At 45.2% G+C, this 22,704-nt stretch overlaps 1 protein-coding gene across 1 annotated transcript in view; it reads right to left on the bottom strand.

The window, feature by feature from the left end:
• The window catches only part of TAF3 (TATA-box binding protein associated factor 3), a 154,217-nt gene that overhangs the window by 2,641 nt on the left and 128,872 nt on the right, over window positions 1–22,704 (bottom strand). The window contains exons 5-6 of the mRNA XM_021064999.1: window positions 3,216–3,471; window positions 354–460 (exon numbers count right to left, since the gene is read on the bottom strand). Coding sequence (XP_020920658.1) covers window positions 354–460; window positions 3,216–3,471 — 363 coding nt within the window. The remainder of the gene's footprint in view (window positions 1–353; window positions 461–3,215; window positions 3,472–22,704) is intronic.

A 22,704-nucleotide genomic window follows, 5' to 3' on the forward strand; every position in this document is an offset into this window, starting at 1 on the left:
AAGAGGCACAGAAACCAGACACGCTGTCTCGTCACTTCTGCAGTAGGGGGCAGGCGTACAGGGGTTCCCCCGGTGCTCCCATGAAGCATCCAGCTGTTACAAAGATGCCTGGGAAGGAAGGACCGGGAACCCCCTATATCTCCTCTTTTTTAAATAAAAAGGACACATAAGCTGAGCAAAACATTTGGAATATAGGCTGAGTATCAATAGTCCAAAGGCTGGTGATTGAATATGAATGACATTCTCTTGGCTCAGTGACTTTGCTCGGGACACTGTTCTCAGGAGGGAGCTGAGCTGGGAGAAAGCCCAGACTGGACCGGAGTCACTCCCTGCTGGGGCCCCGGGGGACTCACCAGTGGTACCAGTCGTCACAGCCGTCACAGCCGATCATGGGGCTCCCATCATCCGGCTTGTTGCATCCCGGGCAGATCCAGATCTGGTTCCCCCACTCATCTCGGATCTGGGGTTTGTCAGGGGAGGGAGTGAAAAGAGAGAGGCAGTGAGGACAAAGCCCCCAAAGCGGGCAGGATAAGCATGAAGCTAAGACACCAAGCGCATAAACAAAACCACCGAACCAAGCCACCCCCTAAGCCCAAGAGCAGCGGACAACGTACTAAAGCTGTGATCGAGGCCATCGCTACCCTGGGATCACAGGCAAGAGAGGACGGCCACGGACTGAGTGCTCAGTGGAAGACATTTCCAAGGAGTACTTCAAACTCTCTTTTGTGACTCCTACAACCCAAGCATTTTAGAATCATTTCTCTGGGCAATACGACCCATGGCCACCTGTCTCTAAAAAAATACTGTAAACACAAGTTCTGAGGGACTCGGGTCTTGATGGCAGTAACGATGGACATTTTCGAGGGCTAGTGGTGTTTCCTCAGTCGCATTCGCAGGCCTGGAATTCATCACTGGGCCAAATGCGCGTGTATCACCTTATTACTTATTAGCCAAGCCCTTCTCCTGAAGGAGCTGATAAGATCAAGGATATAAAAGAGTTGTTACTAAGTAACTTTCCATTCCCTTTATGACATTTTCAGCAAAGTACAACCAACCAAAGGGCAAAGGAAATAAGGGACGCAGGAGGCCAGGGCCCTGTCTTAACATTATTCTGCTACAAACACGGTGTGCTCTGGGGTCCACTGTACCTCACTCAGCCACTCCAAATGAGAAGCACCCCGAACTGAACCAACGCCACACTAACGAGGCCAATTTGGAAGGAATACTTCTACGACAGGCATTCAAAAACTGCAATGACTTACAAGCTCATTTTCTAAAGTTTTCTCCAATAACACAGCCTAGGATTTCATTCCGTTTATTTTGCAAAAAGGTATGGTCTCTTCCTCTGCTTTCCATCCAGCACTGACTAGACGTGCAGAAGAGAAATGACTTTCTTTGTGTGTGATGGGTGTACTGAGGGCAGAGGTGTTTCATTCTGCTGATGCGTCCTTCCTGAAAAGGCCTCTACAAAAGCAGAGGATGCTGACGTGAAGAGCATTCTAGACAAGCCTCTGGGAGGGGACATCCCTGACCGGGTCCTCTCGAGTTTCCAGGGGAGAGACCACCAGTGAGCACGTGCCAGCTGTCTGGGGCAGAGGCTGGTCCAGCACCCTGTGCCCTGGAGCTGCCACGCATGGCCAGTCCTGCTGCTGATTGACCTTTCCTGAAATTAGGAGGCGGTGACCCTGCTACCTGAGGAATGTGCCACAGCCCCCGTAATAAGCGACACCCCGCCTGTCACGGTTTACTAAGCTCTTTCATGTATCTTACCTGGTTTCAGCATCCGAAAACAACCCCGGGATGGGTGTAACCCTGGCTCACACTGCAGCTGAGGGAATGTCAGTGACAATTCTAATGCCACACGATCCCACACAGGGACAAAATCGGTCTTTCTACTCTAGAGCCTGTGTCCTCCCTCGGGTTCACCCATTTTGTCTTCTGTCTACACAATGTCTCTGAGGAGACAGAAGGCTTTTCATCTAGGCCACTCTGATCCATCTCCAGGGAGGAGACTCAAAAATCCACTGGAGAATCAGAAATCTGGGGACACAACACAACACAACCCCCTCAATTATAAGAAATGGCGGGTGAGGAGCCTAAGTGTAAAATCTCCTCTGATCAGCTCATCTTGGGGGTGATGTGGCCTCCATGAAACACCTGCAGCAACTGGTCCTTGAGTGGACTGAGCTGACGATCACAGGTTTTTGCGTCATGTCTTCTACTTTTGTCTTGAATTGCCAACTTAATATTTCCCGTGAACTTTTCATGTCGTTATACCTTCCCTGAATACCTTTGAGATTTTCTTTCTATCCTTTGTATCATTATAGTTCCTCGAATATCTAATGATTTGTTGAAATTTCCTTCCAAAATGCCTTTACAGAGGTGCCTTTGCACCACCGCAAACAACAGCAGCAGCCGGAGTCCTCTGGTCACATCTCTTCAGGAGGATCCCGGCCACCCCCAGGCTGGCAGAGCTCAGGCTACACGCTTGGTGGCCTTGGATGTGTCAGTTCACCAAGGACCTCCATGTGCCTGGAACCTTTTTGCTGCGTGTTTGTGTGTCTCTCTGCGGGCCGAAGAACTATTTATATAAGGGCTTCACTACTCGATTGAATTCAGGGTCTAAGACCTGATACATTCAGTCTGGGGGAGACCCAGGCAAACCGTCCTGTGCCAACAGTGCCCAGCTCATCACAAGGTGAGTTTCCCACTGGAGGGCAGGCGGCTTGGCCTCAGGAAGCTCTGTGGCCTGCAAGCCCAGCTCCATCTGTGTGAGCCCTGGTCTATGGTGGACCTTAGGCAAGGAGATGCATGCAGGCATGGGTGCTGTTGCTCAGAGGCAGCAGCGGGCCAGCAGAAGGGCGCAATTACATAACCTGCACTCCTACCTCCACACTTGAATTGCCTGATCAAGAAAGTCAATGAGGAGTTTAAATATCACTATTCACCTCTGCATATGACGTGGCTGAGTAAATGCACAATGTGAAAGAAAGCGAACCAGTGCTGCGGCGTTATTTATGGAGCCCAATAAGCGAGCACCGGCACGCAGCCCTGTTCAGCCGAGAGCTGGAAAACACCTTTCCAGCCGCACAGAATTGCCTCTGGACTCCCATAACCACACATCTAACACTGCTTTTTAACTGAAACCACTTTCCCGGGAGGACTGGGCCCTTAAGCCCTTTCCTGCAATACGCCAAAGCGGGAAAGGCGCGCACCACGTAAGTGCTCACGGTCTCGGTCACCACGCTGCGGACGGGCGCTTTGGCGCTGGCGGCGGCCGCGGCGGCGGGAGGCGGGGCTGGCAGGCCGGCAGGGGGCGCGCTGCACTGGGCCAGGAGGGGCAAAGGCACCGGGGCAGGGCTGACGTGCATGGGCACCGGGGCGGGGACCGGCGCAGGCGGCGGCGTCTTGGGTCTGTTCAGAGAAGGCGCTGGCTTCGCCTCAGGAGCTGGGACCACTTTGCTGATGACACTGTCAACGAAAGAGAGAGAAGTCAAACCTGAGCGTGGAGTCAAGCCAGAGAGGTACAGGGACGCGACCGCAAAGCCCCTTGGTGCTTCCCGCAGCAAAAGGCGTTTGCAGAGTCCGGCCGTCGCTGCAGATTCGAGGTTCAAGGGCTTCACCCGCCTGCTTCTCCACGTCCCGGGTCCCGGCGGTGGGGCGGCAGGAGCGGGCTGGGGGAGGCAGAGGCTCCAGCCCCTTTCCTGGTGGTGGTACCAGCTTCTCATGAGACCCGCACCACGGCCTGTCTCTTCATCAACACCGGCTTACTCAGCTGGGCCCGTGGAAGGCGCGCTCGCCGGCGTCAGGAGAGCCCAGCGCAAACCCCGCCAGCACGTGGCCCCGGGTCAGTCATCTGAAAGCTCTAGTTACCGAGCGCCTGGAAGCGCGTAGGTCTTCTATTAGGCGCTTCCCGGGTATCGCCTCATCTAATCCTCACAACTTCAAAGGAGGTATCATGACCCGTTTTATAGACGAGGAAACAGAATTAGAGCGAGAAAGGAGTTTGGGTAAATGGGTGGCAGGCTTTGAACCGCGGTCTATTTGATTCTAAAACTTTTTTTTTTTTAAGAAAGAAAGAAGACACTCGATACATGCTTAAGGTAATTCATAGCGAATATTTACCCAGCACTGACAACTGTGGTGAGCACTGGAGGGCCAGGTGCTTGCCGGCCCCTCTCACTGGATCACCACAACCACAGGAGGTAACAGCTGACATCCTCCTCCTCCTCTTGCAGATGAAGAAGCTAAAGCACAGAGATGAAGTGCCCTGCACAAGTTCACAGACCACAGGCGGCAGAGCCATGATTTAAACCAGGCAGCCGGATTTCAGAACCCGTGATCTTTTATTTTTTATAGTATTTTTAAAGTAGAGTTGATTTACAATGTTGGGCCGATTTCTGCTGTACTGCAAAGTGACCCAGTCACACACATATATATGTAAATACACACAAACACAGACACACATTCCCTTTCTTGTGTCACCTGCCATCATGTTCTAGTCCAAGAGACTGGGAATAGTTCCCTGTGCTGTACAGCAGGACCTCACTGCTTGTCCATTCTGAATGGAATAGTTTGCATCTACTAACCCCAAACTCCCCGTCCCTCCCACATTGTCCCCCCTCCCCCCTGGCAACCCCAAGTCTAGAATCCATGATGTGCTGTCTCTCAAGGCCAAATGAATGAGTGTTGCCTTATATATGAGGTAAGAGGTCCAAGTTATTACAGTGGCATTTTATATCCATAGGGCGAGCACTCCCTATTTGAATGGTTAGACTAAAATTTAAAAACACTACTTTGGAAGCAGTTTCCCATAACGGTTAAAACATGAGTGCTGGAACCAAAACTAAAGGAAAAGCAGAGAACCCAGGTGTTTCACTCCGAGGGCATCTGTGTGTAAGGCGAATCAGATCTTTGGTTCTGACACAGAAAACAGGTTTCAAATCCAGGGCCTGTCAAAGTGAGAGTCGAATAGAACTCCCTCCCCAACAGGCTATACCAATTAGGCAAGAATGAATCAGATCTCAGGAATTCTCAGCTTTGACGGCTCAGGACACCATATTTAAAGTAATCTGGACTTTAAAGTGCCTAGGCATTCAGCCCTGATCATCCTGAGAGGAAGTAACTTAATTTCTAGGCCTCATATTATTAATACAGATAATTATTTAAGGGAAAAAAAAAAGCAACACAAAATCAAGGATAAACACATAAGGAAGGAAGAGCCAGAAGAAATAACAGACAGTATAAAGAGACTTGTAATGAAAATAGATGCTACAATTATCAACTATAAAACAACTCTGCTTACAGTGTTTAAAAAAATAAAAGGCAAAACTTGAAATTATCTGCTGACTAACAGGAGGTTACACAGAGTAATCTAGCAGATTTGAAAAGATCCATACAGAACTTATAGAAATGGAAAATATAAAACCCAGTGGATGGGAGAACTATACACTGAATAAAACAGAACAAACTACCTAGAATATAGCCTTGAGAGGCAAAGAAAACACAATAAAAAGATCTAATTAATGCTGTTTAATAATTCTAGAATGAGAATGAAATAGAGGCAAAGTGTTAACAAAGAATTTCTGAGAGTTTTACAGAACCGATAAAAGATACTAACTCATCTACAGACTTAAGTCCAACAGGAGTTCCCATCGTGGCTCAGCAGAAACGAATCTGACTTGCATCTACAGAATGTAGGTTCGATCCCTGGCCTTGCTCAGTGGGTTAAATATCCGGTATTGCTATGAGCTGTGGTGTAGGTCACAGACGTGGTTGGATTCCCCCACTGCTGTGGCTGTGATGGAGGCTGGCAGCTACAGCTCCAATTCAACCCCTAGCCTGGGAACATCTATATGCCATGGGTGTGGCCCTAAAAAGACAAAAAAAGCAAAAGAAAAAAGAAAAAGAAGAGGCCCAACAAATCAGGCAAGAGAGAAATCTATACCTGGGTACATCAGAGCGAAACTATAAAACATCACAAAGAGAAAAATCTGCAAAGATCCAGAGAGAAAAATGAACAATAACTTTGAAAGAAGAAACAGATGACAGCTGACTTCTCAAGAGCAATAATCAAATCTAGAAGACAGTGGGATAACATCTTCAACATGCTAAAGAAAAATAAATTTTGTCTTAGAAAACATAAGAATAAGAATGAAAATACATTTTCAGGCAAGCAAAATCTGAGAGTTTGGCACCAGTGGGCCCTTACTAAAAGAAATTCTTTTTTGTTTGTTTGTTTTTGTTTTTGTTTTTGTCTTTTTGCCATTTCTTGAAACGCTCCTGCTGCATATGGAGGTTCCCGGGCTAGGGGTCTAATCGGAGCTGTAGACGCCAGCCTACGCCAGAGACACAGCAACGCAGGATCCGAGCCGCGTCTGCGACCTACACCACAGCTCACGGCAACACCGGAACCTTGACCCACTGAGCAAGGGCAGGGATCGAACCCGCAACCTCATGGTTCCTAATCGGATTCGTTAACCACTGCGCCACAACGGGAACTCCACTAAAAGAAATTCTAAAGTAACAATTTCCAAATTTTTTAGTCTTAGGATCCCTTTACAATCTTAAAAAAACACTGAGAAACCAAAATAACTTTTACTTACATGCATTATACCTGTCAATATTTACCATATTAAAAACTGAAACTCAGACATTTTATAATTTGAAACGCAAAACAAAATAATTGAGCTTATAATTTGAAGTTCAAACAAAAGACTTGAGTTCATTTGAAAGTAACAACAAACTCATCACACGTTCAGATAACATTTTTTTTTAAAGAAAAGTTAAGTATATTTTCCAAGACAAAATAATTTTGTGAGAAGACTGGCAATTTTTTGCAAAATATCACACAAGACTGTGATTTTTTTGCAAATCTCCTTAATGTATGCCCATATAACTGCAGAAGGGAGGAGTGTTTTAATAGCTTTTTCAGGTAATTGTGTAAATTCTTCTTTGATACTGCAACAAAATATACCAAAATACAACAACTGGTAATTTCCTACAAGGTAGTTGCAATGTACAATCCAAAACCATATCAATAAGATTTTCATATTCTGTTATGTTAATAGCCATTGATCTCTCTGCACTCTGAATAGATAGTTAACCTAGGCGTGACTTTATAACATCATGCCTTGATCATTTGGAATATTTTGGTTCACTGAATTATGCACATCTTTCACATATTTACACATTAAAAAAATCATATTTGTTGGTGTTACCATTCAGCAAAAAAAAATGTCTTAAATTATTGAGAAGCTATCAATGTGTAATAATATGTTCTCCAAAATTCTAAATTTTACTGAAACACTTGACTTTTACCATTTATAACAACGCTCTCAGGTAATTCTTTTTTTTTTAAAAAAAAAGAGCCTTGGGTCTTTTCAAAGAAATACAACATGGCTGCTCTGTATCCTGTGGGCATATCTGTCTTTTTCACCCACATTAGGTGGTACATTCCTTAGAAGTAAGGTATGTCATAGCTTACTGTCTTCGAATTCTTTGCGGTATTAAACAGTGTCTTAATACATATTCATCAGCTTTAATAAGCTTAATGCCTAATATTGCAGGGAGAATGCTCCCGTAAAATAATTATTTCACTTTTGAATATTTTTTGGCCTGATGAAAATATTTTCAAATAGGCCAGTTTCCTCTCTTCTTCCCTTGCTACCTACCTTCCTTCCGCCCAACTTCACATTAGAGCCTTAATGAGCCTGTAGGCCAGCAAGGATTCTAAGTCCTCATCCGTCTCCTCATTCTTGGCCCAAGGATAACTATGACACCAATACAAGGTACCTCAGGAAGAGTTCACTGTCATCCGGAAATGCTTCTAAGGTCTGCACTGTACCAGACCCATCCTGAGTGTTGCCTCACCGGACTCCTTCCTAATCCCCTTTCCTTTTCTGCTTGTCTTAGGCTCCACCCTTACCTGCGAGGCCTGCGAATGGTGCTCATGGGAATGGTTTAGCATGAGCGGCGAAGCCAACAGGTTTAAACAGACGGTTGATCCATTAATGGAGCAACACCCGACATCTCAGAAATAGCTACTTGCACATCTCTCTCGCACTTTTCAATTTAGAAAAATGGCATTTTGATGAAAATAGCTCATAATAAAGATAAATCTTCCTCCAATTCAATTAAATTACTCCTTTAAATTTGGTATGTAGTGAGATACAAATACCTACAACACGCATATACATATATATAGTACATATCCACACTCAACACATACACTTACAGCTACTCATGCAAATTTTCTGAGCACAAAAGGAAAACCATTAAAGTGGGTACTCGGTGTTGATGAGACAAAACACGTCCTCATTTTCTGCTCCCAAGAGATCAGTTAGTATAATACATGCTCTAAAGTGACTTGTAAAAAAATTTTAAAAGTAAAAATAAAGTGACTTGTTTTTCCCAATTCTTGATTTCATAAGAAGACTCACCAGAGTTTGAAAGTTATTTTTGATTCTAGCTGCTAAGTTACTTTCGGGGTAACTGCAGGCAGTTTTAAGAACAATTCTTGTGGGATGGACTGGGAATTTGGGGTTCACAGACGCAAACTATTGCCTTTGGAATGGATAAGCAATGGGATCCTGCTGTAGAGCCCTGGGAACTATGTCTAGTCACCTACGATGGAGCATGAATGATAATGTGAGAAAAAAGAAGGTATGTGTGTATGTGTGACTGGGTCCCTTTGCTGTACAGTAGAAAACTGACAGGACACTAAAACAGCTATGACGGAAAAAAATAAAAATCATTAAAAAATGATCAATTCTTCTACTCTCTCTTCAATTTTGAACCTTACAGAAAAAAATACTCAACAGTATAAAGTGATAAACTTTCTCACCACTTGGGAGATAAACCATCATCACTTAACCTGATTTTTTTTTTGTGTGTGTGTGTGTGTGTGTCTTTTTGCTATTTCTTGGGCCGCTCCCGCGGCATATGGAGGTTCCCAGGCTAGGGGTCCAATCGGAGCTGTAGCCACCGGCCTACGCCAGAGCCACAGCAACGTGGGATCCGAGCCGCGTCTGCAACCTACACCACAGCTCACGGCAACGCCGGATCCTTCACCCACTGAGCAAGGGCAGGGACTGAACCCGCAACCTCATGGTTCCTAGTCGGATTCGTTAACCACTGCGACGCGACGGGAACTCCCACTTAACCTAATCTGATCCCTGTACAAATAATTTTGGACTCCTGCTGGCCTTCACTGCCCACCTTCACTGTTCCTACTCCCAGACCGTGTCTGGCTTCTCTGGGCCTCCTGCCCCAGGGAGCGCTTGCTTGAACTGCACGCTAAGCTCTCGCCGGCGCTCCTGGTGAAAAACGGCATCTCCCGGAGTAACCAACACCACCCGCAGCGGGGTCCCGCAACGGCTCCATGCTGCTAACGTTCCAGCTTTGGGGGGATTTAATCAGAGGGCTCCAGCTGCTATAAACACTGGCGTTATTCATACAGACGTGCAGAAGGAGGGATGTTCAGCAGGATTTCTTTACCTGTTCCCCCCCAAACCAGTGCAATAAATAGAGTGGGTCACGAGCTGCCTGGCCGATAACGCAAACTCACAGCTTGACAAGTCAACAAGGGGCCAGTCCTCACCTCTCCAGCCCCACAGAGCCTCGGAGGTGAGGGGCAAACACGACTTGGACATGTCTGACCACGAGGTCCTCAGCACCCAGCCACTGGGTGCCAGCCCTCTGAAGTCGGCCATCGAAATGATCAAAGTCCGACTCACTGGACTAAACTGCACCAAGTTCAAAAGTTCCCTCCCAGTGGCTCACCTCTTCCCCCTAAAAGCCAACAGCCATTTTTAAGTGGTAACAAAATGATGCACAGGTAAAAACTACTGCGGGCACCTCTATGAATTTCACATAAATGTCTCAACAGGGAAGTTCTGTGATGTTGGATAAACATGTGTGTTCAAGCCACAACTCGCTTTTCTTCTTCAGGTTTAAAACTCATCAGTCTCAGAAACACCATGCTCCTCTTGTGATACCATGTGCAACAGATTCCCATGCTGTATTTAAAACTAACCCCTCCTTACAGTAGACAAAGACCACTGAGACTTGACTATATGTTTCTATAAAACCGCATAGTTCTGTCAACAGTTATATGAAACATCCCTGTTTTGCTTTCTTACTCTTATTTTTATTATTTATTTATTTTGTCTTTTTAGGGCCACACCTGCAGCGTATGGAGGTTCCCGGGTCGAACTGGAGCTGCGGTTTCTGGCCTACACCACAGCCACAGCCACTCAGGATCCGAGCCACATCTGTGATCTACACCACAGCTCACGGAAACACCGGATCCTTCACCCACTGAGCGAGACCAGGGATCAAGCCCACGTCCTCATGGATACTAGTCGGGTTCATTACCGCTGAGCCCCAACGGGAACTCCCTCACTCCTATTTTAAAAGTCCCAGAAACACTAAGGCCAAGCGTGGCGGTCAGCCTCCAGAGGCCCTGCCACCCAGCGTCATCTCCTTGCAGATGGGGTGGGCTCTGACTTGGACGGCTAACGGGATACTGTGAAAGCAACTGTGTGCGACGCCTGAGCTGGGCCAGGAGAAACGCTGCAGCTTTGGCTTTGCTCTGGGGGACCCAGACGCTAAGTCACAAGGACCCTGGTGCTGCCTTAGGAAGAGGCTTGTGTGTGACACTGGGGTCTGCTGCTGACAGCCCCGCCTGAGCCCGCAGTCCATCCTCCAGCCCCGGTGAGGCCGTCCAGGGACCTCGGCCCCGGGCAGCAGCCTCAGAGAGACTGGAGGCAGAAGTACCCACATCCCTGACCCCTGGGAAACCAGGAAGAAACACACGCTTACTGCTTTAGCGGCTCAGCTTTTGGGTTGTTATACAGAAACAGCAAATTGATATACCAAATACTCATCTCATTTAGGTCCGTACGTAAACATTCAGAATTCAGGAGAAGTTACACTTTTGAGCAACAGTACTTAAAATGCCCAATTGTAACAGAGTCATTTCCATCTTTCACATGTGATCAAAAAGGAACAAATACCCAAAGACAATTAAGAGAATCAGTTTTATGTTCATTCTTCAAATCAGTCATTATTCTTATTCTTCTTGATCCTCACAGCTCAACTTTTTGCATTCATATAATTAGCACATAACTGTAAATGGATTTAATTCCTCAGGCTCATGGCTTGCCTCTTGAATCCTGACATCATCTTATCTTGTCATAACCCAAGTACATACTAAGTAGCACACATTTTATCTTTTAATTCAGGCATGACCTATTTGAAAAATGAAACAGACTGCATGAAGTAATTAGAGGAAACTATAGCCACTGTAGAATCTTCATTTCTGTTTTTGTTTTTGTTTTTGGCCACGCCCGCAGCACGTGGAAGTTCCTGGGCCAGGAATCTGACCCGCGCCACAGCAGTGACCTCAGCCGCTTTGATGAGGATCCGGGATCCTTAACCCACTGACCAAGGCCAGGGATCAAACCCACAACCTCATCATTCCTAGTCAGATTTGTTAACCACTGAGCCATGACGGGAACTCCCATAGATAAGTATTAAATAATGCATATTTTCTCATATTTACTAAAAGCTATACAAAATGATACTGAGAAAAGAAAGAAAAACGGTAAGCTACAGGGCAAGGACACACACAGAGGGAAACGGAGGAAAGCAAGCCCTCTTGGCCTCTATCTTGTTATACAGCGTCAACTTGGGAGGCAGATGAATGTCTTCCATATTCAGAAAATTAAATTTATAAAACTGCCTACAAGTCAAAAATCCACAGACACGAATAAACCTCCATGTGGATTGTGTTGATGACACAAGCACACACACACAATTACTCCGGGAGACTTTATTTGAGGACTCTCCTCAAATTCTACTCCAGTCTCTTCTGACCCTTCCCAGCTGGAAGGAACCACCTGGAACCTGCGCATCATGAGACGGATCTTTAGACTTGAACACTTTCCACCTTCTGCTCTGACTACGTCCTTGGTCCTGATTCAAATTTACCCTCGGCCCAAGTGTCTCATCTTCAACACGCTTTTATTATGTACGCAATCAAAATTAGTATTTTTCAAATGCGAAACAATTTTTGAAAAAGTAAAATCGTGAGGGTGTTGTCTGTGGCACCGTCAGGGTTCTTTTCAAAAACCTAATTCCCTGGAGTCACAACTTCTGAAAGATTTTGTGATTTCAGAAAAGCTTCTGCGTCTCTCCGGCCAAGAGAGGGTGCCTTTCGTAAGAAAAAGCAAAACCAAACGGAACTGAACTATTCAGCACAGATAAAACTTCACTTTTATTCTCTGAGCCTGGAGTCTACCGAGGAGGGTGGGATGCTTTTCACAGGAAAATATGCTAAAGTTGCAAATTAACCTAAAATATCAACACACAGACGCTCCTTCAGTCATTCACTCTAGGATTAATAACATCCCAGTTATTTGAAAACATTAAAAGCAGTAAGAGGATAGTCAGTGAACTTGAAAAGTGAACAAGATTGTGATTAAATGTGTATCTCACTGCAGTGCTATAATATTCACTTATTACTGAAGTCATGCTTGGAAGACTCAACACTACTACTTTAAAATATGTTAAAATTTGATAATTGCTGTGTCTTCATCAAAAAGCACCATGCTTTACATGGATTTTTACCTTCCTCTGTAAATAGCATGGAAAATATCATATATATGCTATATATATAGAATATATGTATACACACACACACACGTCTTTTCATCTTGGCGGATGAAAGGAGCAGAAGTAACAGGTGAAGATGCTAGTACGCGTGGCATAGAGAGCCCAAGATAGACAATCAGTGAGTGTGCTCCGGGGGGAAGCTATCCCGATGACGATATTCTCAAATTCAGGGCTGTCATTTTCATCTGCTCAGTGTAGGAGTGGCACCTCTGTTACTGTGCAGATAATGCAGGGCTTCATAAAAAGCCCACATTTCTCTTTGCCGTGGCCTACAGAACGCCCGACTTTATACTACGTAGGACAAGACATTCGGAAACTTAGTCACCCCACTTGTAGGACCTTCCAGTTCTTTCAGGCAGCTTCTCTTCAGCGTCCTCTCATCATTCAGGTGGGGGGAACAGGGAGAGGCACACCTTTGACAGCGGACGTCAGCAGCGCCTGCAGCCCTTCCCTGGCGCTGCAGGGCTGCGCGGCCGCTCCCTCCATCCTCTTTAACCCTCTTCCTCCAGGGCTTTCTACTTGACAAGAACAGAGGTGCTTGTGAGGCTACAGCCATTCTGGAAAATTAACTCAATTAGACTTTCATTTTGATACTAGTTCAAATCTATGAAAGCTCGTTCAAACAGAGTGAAAGTCAGTTCTCTGGCTCAGCAGCTGGGAGACTGCCTCACTCGGTGCATCCATCCCGACAAATACGTATGGCCCGGCCCGAGGTCACCTGCTCTTCCGCAGCTGAGCTAAAGGAGACCGGAGCCCGCCCTCGACTTCCAAGAAACTCCCGGCTGGGGGAGGAGACAGTCGCCCAGGGTTTCTGCATGAAGCACAGGACGCGGGACGCCCTTGGAAGGATGGCTGGCCGGGGGTCGGGACGGGAAGGTGGGCTCTGATCACTTGCCTTAATGACGAATGCGTTTTAAAAGATGAATATGGGTTACTCTGGTGAAAAGACAGGGAGGTGGAGGCCCGGGAGGCAAATGGGATAACCTGAGAAAGGAATTAAAGAGGAAAAACATCCTGTTCTGTACAGGAAACTGCAGGCCCCGTGGGAGTGCAGGACGTGCAAATCCAAGCCGCCAGGGGCTTTAAGGGTTCTGAGCTGCAGCAGGAATGGGTAGGAAACTGAGAAATACTGCAGGTAAAGCTGAAAGGAGCCGGGGATGGGCTGGCTGTGGGTGAAGGAGACTGGGAGAGACCCATTCTCGGGGTGGGGGAGCGGGGTCGTGCTTCTGTGACGCTGGAGGGTTTTTTTTTAAGGGCCGAACCTGTGACACATGGAGGTTCCCAGGCTAGGGGGTGAAGCAGAGCTGCCGCTGCCGGCTTACACCACAGCCACAGCCACGCCAGATCTGAGCCATGCCTGTGACCTACACCACAGCTCACGGCAACGCTGGGTCCTCAACCCACTGAAGCCACAATGGGAATTTGAATCCACTGGAAGTTTTAGAGTTGGGGGGAGGAGCTTAGAGTCAGGCGAGTGTAAGGTGATCCGTGCTCGGTACCTGCTTTGGAAAGTGGAAAACAGAAACATCTGTTATTCTCTCCAGGAAGCACAACAGCTCTGGTACCGAAGGCCTTTGCGTTTCTTAGCCCAAGGCGCCTCTGCAGGCCTGTGACTGGGATGCAGACCCCTCTCCTCCTCTGGCGCTGACGACCACTGCAGTCGAGGCGAGGGGGAGGGACCCCGACTTGAAGGTGTTGCCTGGGATGCTGAGAGCTCAGGGGACAGTCAAGGGACACTTCCCAGGAAAGGGTCTCTTTCCTTGAATCTTGTTCAGAACAACATTTTGGTGCCAGGAGGCCTTCCTGTCTTAGTTTTCAGATGTTCAGTCTGGTGTCATGACACAAACACAGCCTCCAGGTCTCCGAGGCAGAGTGTGTTTGTCTTCTTTCAAGTTACTCTCAAAACCAAGATGGCTTGAACATGGAAGCTCTGGTTTCATGATCAACAAATTAAAAAAAAAAATAAATAAGACGTACAAGGTTAGGGAAATAATGGTGTGTTTAATTTGGAAACGCTATGCGTGGGGTGCCTCTCAGCCTTCCAGTCCAACTTCCTGAGAGGTAACTGGGCAGACTGGCCTGCATCTTAGGGGAGAAACCTGAGCTGGAAAGAAAGATCTGGGAATCGTCATTGCACAGTTTTGAAAAAAGTGAAAGAGAAACTTTAGGGGAGAAAGAACAGGGCACATGGACAAGAAGAGAAAGAAAAAGCGATGAAAGGAAAACAGAAGCAATGATGGCGAAATAATCGGAGTAGTAGCATCAGGAAAAACAAGGAATAGGGAGTTTCAGGAAGGGCTGGGGCGGGGCGGGGACAACGGTGTCCCAACTGCAGGAAGGACGGACGTCACAGGACTGCGGCACGGTCTTGGGGCACGTTTATCACCTTAACGGGAAGCTTCAGAAGCATTTCCAGGGCAGAAACCAGAATGTCGTGAGTTTAGGAACAAACTCGGAAAAAACAGTCAAAAGAAAGCACATATGAGGAATTAAGTTTTGAGACGTGAGAATGAGAAGACGACGCGATGTGGCCTTGCCCTCACCTAGAGGGGAGGCTGGTGAAGGCGAGAGGGTTTAGGATGGCAGAACCCACGGCCAGGGGAAGAGCTGAGAAGGAAGGAGAGGAAGATGCAGAAGAGAGGCGGTGACGAAGGAAGGGGAAGAACTTTCCGGGCGGCGCAGGCGGGAGAGGCGAGGATGGAGAAAGGGCTGATCCCAGAGGCCAGAGGGGCGCTGGGCCCCTTGGAGCCCGGAGGACAAGCTGTGAGGGCAGATGCAGGGCCAGGACCAGAGAGCAAATGCAAACGGGGTAATGCGGCTGGTCCGCCCCCACGGCGGCATGGCTGGTCCGCCCCCACGGCGGCATGGCCCTCCACCCAACCCCTGCGCTGAGAGTGTGGCAGCTGCACTTGCAAAGGCTCAATGTTCTAAAAGACAAAGCTCGGGCAGGGACACAACTATCAGAGGCGGGAGTGGGACAGAGGAGGAAGCAGCGCTGTGCCCCTGAGGTCTTTATCTAGGTGTCTTCATACTAAAGCCCCACCAAACGGCAGCGAACCACAGAATGCAAAGAATTTAAATTTCCGGTGGTGTTGTCAGTAATAATAAGAGCATTTTCATCAGTAGGTATATATTCTCTTTAAACACTAGCAGGGTGAGTAGTTTGATCTTTAGGGGAAATTATAGTCAGATAGTATCCAAAAGGTTACCATGATATAGCTAAATTATCTCTGCCTGTCACAGGTTAAAGAACATTTAAATTCTGCAAGTTCGCATCAGCTTTTTCTAGATAACACATCTTAAGTACCTTCCTATATTCACTCAATTAGTGATCTCGGGCCTCGATAACACTGCAGAGAGAAACTTTCCAACTATCACTCAAATCATATCTAAAAAGGTGGTCATAAATATTTTAAAACCTAAGTGAACTAATAAGACCTAGACCCATTAAGGATAAGATCTTTTACAACAAATTAAATAAAACAATTTATTGAAGTCTGGACTCAAGATAAGCTAGATTTACTAGCTGACCTTTTATTCATTTAAAGAACAAAATTAGCTCTAATTGCATTAGAATGGAATCCAGTAAATTTTCCCCAGTCTTCTAATGTGGCATCTGTGTAGGAACTGCTGTAATTGTTTACAAGGAAGATGGAAGTGCTTTGATTAGAATCTTTCCACCTGCTTTACTACGTAGTAAAAGGCATTCCCCAAAACCTAAAGCTAGTTTTTCCGACAGCATACTTTTTTTTTTTTCTCAAAATGCTGCATCTTTGGTGTTGGTCAACAAACTACCGTGTCCCAGGGGAAGAAATTAAACTGGGAGATGTCATCCTAACTTCTTTTTCTTTTCGGCTTTTGTCTTTTTAGGGCCGAGCCCACAACATACGGAGGTTCCCAGGCTAGGGGTCTACACCACAGCCACAGCAACACTAGATCTGAGCCGCATCTGCAACCTACACCACAGCTCACGGCAACGTTGGATCCTTAACCCACTGACTGAGCCCAGGGATCGAACCCACAACCTCATGGTTCCTAGTCGGATTTGTTTCCTCTGCGCCACGATGGGAACTCCCATCCTAACTTTTTTAGCTCAGTAAAAATGAGACAGTGATAGCAGGAGGTCGGAGATCTTCTAGTCTGGAAAAATCAGAAAAGGGCTGAAGACCCAAGTAGGAAGAATTTTATCGGCCTGCTGCCTTTCGGATTTCTAACCAAGATATCTGGCCTGGGGCTGCTGAATCTGTAAGGGCGACGAGGTGGCAAGAATAACAAACACGGTCCGTGAGTCCTGTATTCAGTGTTCAGCCGCTAGGAAATTTCATTTGGAGTGCTACCATCTCTCACTACCATTAAAAGTAAGTCCTTTGCTGTCAATTTTAAATATAGTCATTCTTAAGTTTTTAAATTTTTTTATATACTTACTGGGGGGGGGTCATTGTTCTTGGTATTTAGCTTCCAATATGGGCAAAATACCTATGACATGTTTCAGTATCAGGGCAAGTTAACCAGGGCAAAACAAAGAAAACTATCAACACTTTTCAATCTTTTTTTCTTTTTCTTTTTTAATCAAAGAAGGCAGTTTTATGGGAAGGGAAGCAAATTAAAAATAGAAGAGCCAAAGGCTTTCCAGGTCTGACAGGATGACGTTCTAAAATGTTCTTGAACTCCATTCTTAAAGGATCTTTTTTTTTTTTAAACCAATAAGCTTCCCTGCTCTACCCTAAGTGTGATTTTATAAAAATATGAATTTGATTGCCTTTCCCTAAATAAAATAAAAGCGTTATCAATTGGTTTTGCCTGCCCCTCATCCCTTATTCTGGTAAGAGAGTCCTTCTTTCCTTCTGGAACTTACCATTTCCCCTTCTGGCAGGGCTACCTCCTCTCCCACCGGGGCTGGCGACTTGGCCGTGGCTCCTGGGGGAAACTGACCACGGCTGCTGTGAAAGGGGAACTCAGCCCGTGAGCACGAAGAACCGCGACGGCCAACAGCCACGCGGGCCATCTCTGCCGTCACACGAGGCAAGAGAGAGAAACAGAAAGTGAGCAGAGTCTTAACGACACTCTGAACCCTGGATACCACCTCGCCTGAAGTCAAATAAACCCCTTTTAACTCTGTTTCCTTGAGAGTTTCTGTTTCTTGCAACCAAGAGTCCTGACTGATATAAATAGATAAATAAATAAGTGTTTCAAGGAGAGAAGAGAAGCCGTTTACAGAGTCCCCTCCTCTGGGGGTGCTGCTAGGCCGCCTATACCCATGGGTCAGGGGCTGGTGTAAGAAATAATCAAATAAAAAATGCCTTTTATCTGCTGTAAAAGTGCCTGTGGAAGATGCTGTTCTTGCCATCTGGTTGCTTGTGGAAATAAAAACTTCAAATTTAGGGTCTTGAAAAACCTTACTCCTGAGAAACTAAGAGGTACCTTCCTTTTTAAAAAGGCATTTCACTCCTGAGTTCCTGCTGTGGCTCAGCGGTTAACGAATCTGACTAGCATCCATGAGGATGCAGGTTTGATTCCTGGCCTCGCTCAGTGGGTTAAGGATCCAGCATTGCTGTGAGCTGTGGTGAAGGCTGAAGATGCAGCTCAGATCCTGAGTTGCTGTGACTGTGGTGTAGGCCAGCAGCTGCAGCTCTGATTCGACCCCTAGCCTGGGAATCTCCATCTGCTGAGGTTTCAAAAACAAACAAAAAAAGTATTTCACTCTGCACTCGCTACTAAGAAGTTGTAATCATATTTGATGTGCCAACTGTTTCCTTCTTTTTTTTCTCCTTGGTCTTGGTTTCCTGTTTCCATTTTCTAATAACCTTATTTTAAGTGCTTACTTTAAGTCACCCTAAATTTGTTTAGAGTGGGAAAAATTTACATATGAATAAGCAACATCTTAAATATAGAAAAAATGCAGAAAGTGGGATAAAAATCGTGCCTATTATTTTTTTAAAGAACTTGTCACGAAAACACCACTATACACAGTTCACCTATTAAATGTCTTTCAATTAAATGTGGCTACATAAAAATATAAAATGCTTACTTTCTTTAAAAATATTTTAAATGATTATTTTTCTAATTGCCCATGGTTATTCTCTATTTCTAGTTGTCCTGTCAAAACAAGTTAATCAGAAAAGTTTGGATCACGAAAAAGACAACAAATATCAATACATATTTTATATTTTTAAAGCTTGAACAATTTACTTCTCAAGATGAATGAGCAAAGTTCTAGCTCCCATTTTTAAAGTATATATAAATGATTTAGAAAACTGTCAAAAGCCTCCTCCCGGGCATAAGCTAAACTCTATGAACTGCGACAAAAAAGCTGAATTACTTACATGCAAAGGAAATCACCAAATTTTCAGCACCTCTGCTAAGAGAGGTCTGATTAATGAAAGAATTTCCTCAATTATAAGAAATCTGATCATTCTCATGGCTGTGGTGACAAAATGTTAGCAGAAGGAAAACTGTATAATTGCCAGCAGTTGGGGAGTCATTGGAAAGTATCTCAGCTTAACTTGCATGTTCTGGGGAAAGGATTAAATCTGTAAAAGAGAATGTCTGTTGTGCGCCAAGAGAAAAGTTAGAGTTCTTCACGGTAATGACACTGTTTTCCTGAAAGGCCTCATGTGTGACTCCACGTCACGTGATCCGATGTAGCACCAGTTATTTCCTGGCACAAAGGCTGAGTGTTACGGGATGTTTGCAGGGGCCCCGCTCCTTGCCCCTCTCTGGTGAACTCGCTGCACAAGGGCGGCGATGTCCTCAGAGCAGGCCCGGCTCGCGGTTCCTCCAACACAGCAGCCGTGCTGCCCACACAGATAACATGCTGGCAGGAGGGCCACTCCGCCCTCGGAGAAGCCCCGAGGGGCAGACGGAGGAACGTGAGTGGGGACATGCTTAACCCCCCAGCCACTCATCCCCAGATCTTTACGGAGGTACCTTTTTTCTTAACACTTTCCTGATGCTTAAAGTTATCTGGTTTTATGAGAAGCTCTCGTCACAGAATTTTAAGCTTTATAAATATAAGCACATGTGGAAACTTAGAGGCGTGCAGGCCCTGCTCTGCCATGTCCTTCTGGACAATCCTTAAGTCCCACCCCAAAGGGACCCCATCTCGTTACTGCCCTCGGCTTTCTTCACAGAGACGAATAAATGAACGAATGTCAAAAGTGAGCCCGGTCTTCCTACGCTTGCTCAAAAGAAACGGACGCGGTAAACGATAAGGCTGGGATATCAACACGGCACCTGTGCTGCCACCTGCCCATCCTGTGCCAGTGGACATGCCATCGCCGTCCGCTCCGTCGCCCAGTCCAGTGGGACCTCAAGGTCCTCATTGGGGTGGCTCCAGGTGGCCACTCCTGGGCAAGCTGAGACCTCCCTTGTTTCCCGGCATCAAGGCCAGACCCAGTTGTTGCACCGTGCATTTGAATGGGCCGTCTCCCCATTCCTACCAGCCCAACGAACAATGGAGCGTGGAGATGGAAACTTCAGGGTGAGCATTTCAGTTCCACCTTCCGTGCAGACTCTGGAAACCCACCACTGGGAGACCGTTAGAGGAATTTAAGGTCCTTACAAAGTCACCTTGAATTGCCACCCTATCACAAGGAGGTACGGGGCAGACCCTTTAGAATACAGTTTCCAGGCCCCTCCATCAAGGGAAAAACAAGGTCCCTCTGTTTGGCTTCAAGGCACAGTAATAGAGAAAAAGGAAATAATCCGACCTCAAAGCACTTTCCTGGATAAAGGGCCAAAGACATGATTTCTTCATGTAAGATTTAGAAACCGAATATTGTCTTCAAGGTCTTCCAACGAGAGGGTATAATTTGAACCCTGCAAGGCCTTTTCTTTTTCCGATAATTTCAAAAGACTGCTCTCTGCCTGTTCTTTAGCAATAAACAACCCCCTCCCCTAGACCACTCACACTCCCTCTCTCGAATCCTAGCCGACTCATTAATCCCTCTTCAAAAGAGCATCTTTACACCCCCAGGTGTAACACACTTAGTAAAGGCACGTTTACATGAATCCACGTCTCCCTTCCATCATTACTGCCAAGGAATAAGCCAGGTATCCTTGTGCTATAACAATAAAAGATTACTTTTAATTTCATAAAATTTCCATGTGTCATAAAATATCATTCTTCTTTTAATGTTTTTTCAACAATTCTTGGCTTGTGAGCCATAAAAAACAGAAAGCGGGATGGACTGGCCATGGCCACAGTTTGCTGATCCCTGATTTAGGTTTAAAAGAGCAATAAACATTAAAAAAAAAAAGAGCAAAAAGAAAAGGAAAACAAAGTTTTCTGATTAAATTACATTTTATATACAACCCTATGGCTATGTAGCTTGGGTCTCTTTTTTTCTCCCTTTTTACATCTAAAATGTGATTTATTTCCCTTAACTTATTCCTTTGTTCAGTATAAGTATCTCCTTGTGTCTAATTTTGGTCAAATGATTAATAATTCACATAATATGGGAGTTATATACCTAAATATCAGAAAGCACGCTTGTTGTATAATGATGTACTTTCAAAGACAATTTGTCCAGAAGGTCTGGGTATTATAATTTTCCCAATACTGGACATTTTGTTCCAGAGTCATAGGATCTATTTCTCACACCTTCCAATATCTTAAGTATATGAATGATGTCTTGATGGAATGAACCATGAGAACACAAAGCGAATTTCCTTTGTCTATTCTACCTGCTAAATAGATAAGTTCATGGCTCTTATTTTCATTTTTATGGCTAAAAATTGAATGAAAGTCAAATGCCTTGTAAGCCTATTTTCTACACAATATTTGACTGTTTGCAATGTAAATTAATCCATTTTCAGGCTTACTGGTAAAAAAAATAAGGTTGTAAACTTGCACATTGAGCTTATAAAATTCATTTAAATGATGTACAGTATGATTTTAGAAGAATGATTTTTTTCTTAAAAAATCGAAGTTTCACCACCTTGTTAGGACCATGTAAGATCACTCGAGGTCTAAATTCATCCCTCAGAGATGAAGAAAAGAAGCCGCACCAACTAATTTACTTTGAAGAGGGGTAGGCTGGTGTGATGACTCCGTGAAAATTAAGAAAATAAACAGCAAACATGGGGTTTATGTTTCTAGTTCTCTCTTTAAAAAAAAAAAAAAAAAAAACACCCAAAAAACAACACCACTACTCAGCCATAAGAAAGAACAAAAGATGCCATTTGCAGCAACATGGCTGGACTAGAGATTCTCATACTAAGTGAAGTCAGTCAGAAAGAGAAAGACAAATACCGTATGATATCACTTATATCTGGAATCTAATATACGGCACAAATGAACCTTTCCACAGAAAAGAAACTCATGGACTTGAAAACAGACTTGTGGTTGCCAAGGGGGAGGGGGAGGGAGTGGGATGGACTGGGAATTTGGGGTTAATAGATGCAAACTATTGCCTTTGGAATGGATAAGTAATGAGATGCTGCTGTGTAGCACTGGGAACTATATCTAGTCACTTCTGATAGCGCATGATGGAGGATAATGTAAGAAAAAGAATGTGTGTGTGTGTGTCTGTGTGTGCGCGAGCGCACGCGCGCATGTGACTGGGTCACTTTGCTGTACTGTAGAAATTGACAGAACACTGTAAACCAACTATAATGGGAAAAATATAAATCATTTTTAAAAAAGGGCAGAGAGTTAGGACTTTAGTTGTTACTCTTACACACTGTTTCACCCAGCCTTTGGCAGTCTCTTGTTTATAGCGCAGAATAAAACCATGTGCCATCTGAGCAAGACGAGTCTTTTCTCTTTGTCCTGGTGACAGAGAACACACACTGGAGGGAGTTCCACATGACACCCACCCGATACAGTATGGTAGCAATCCATTCAACACATAGTCTCTTAATTTTCAGATACCCAGGGTCTTTCCAACTACACAGAAACAACATTCTGCCTGTCTTTAAAAAAGAGAAAAAGAACCAGAAAAAGAAAAAGATTAAAAAAAAAAAAAAAAAAAAAGATCCTATATGTTGAACAAAGAGCGAGAATTTACTGTGAGAAAGAAACCA

This window comes from Sus scrofa, chromosome 10 (assembly GCF_000003025.6).
Source record: "Sus scrofa isolate TJ Tabasco breed Duroc chromosome 10, Sscrofa11.1, whole genome shotgun sequence".
Taxonomy (NCBI): domain Eukaryota; kingdom Metazoa; phylum Chordata; class Mammalia; order Artiodactyla; family Suidae; genus Sus; species Sus scrofa.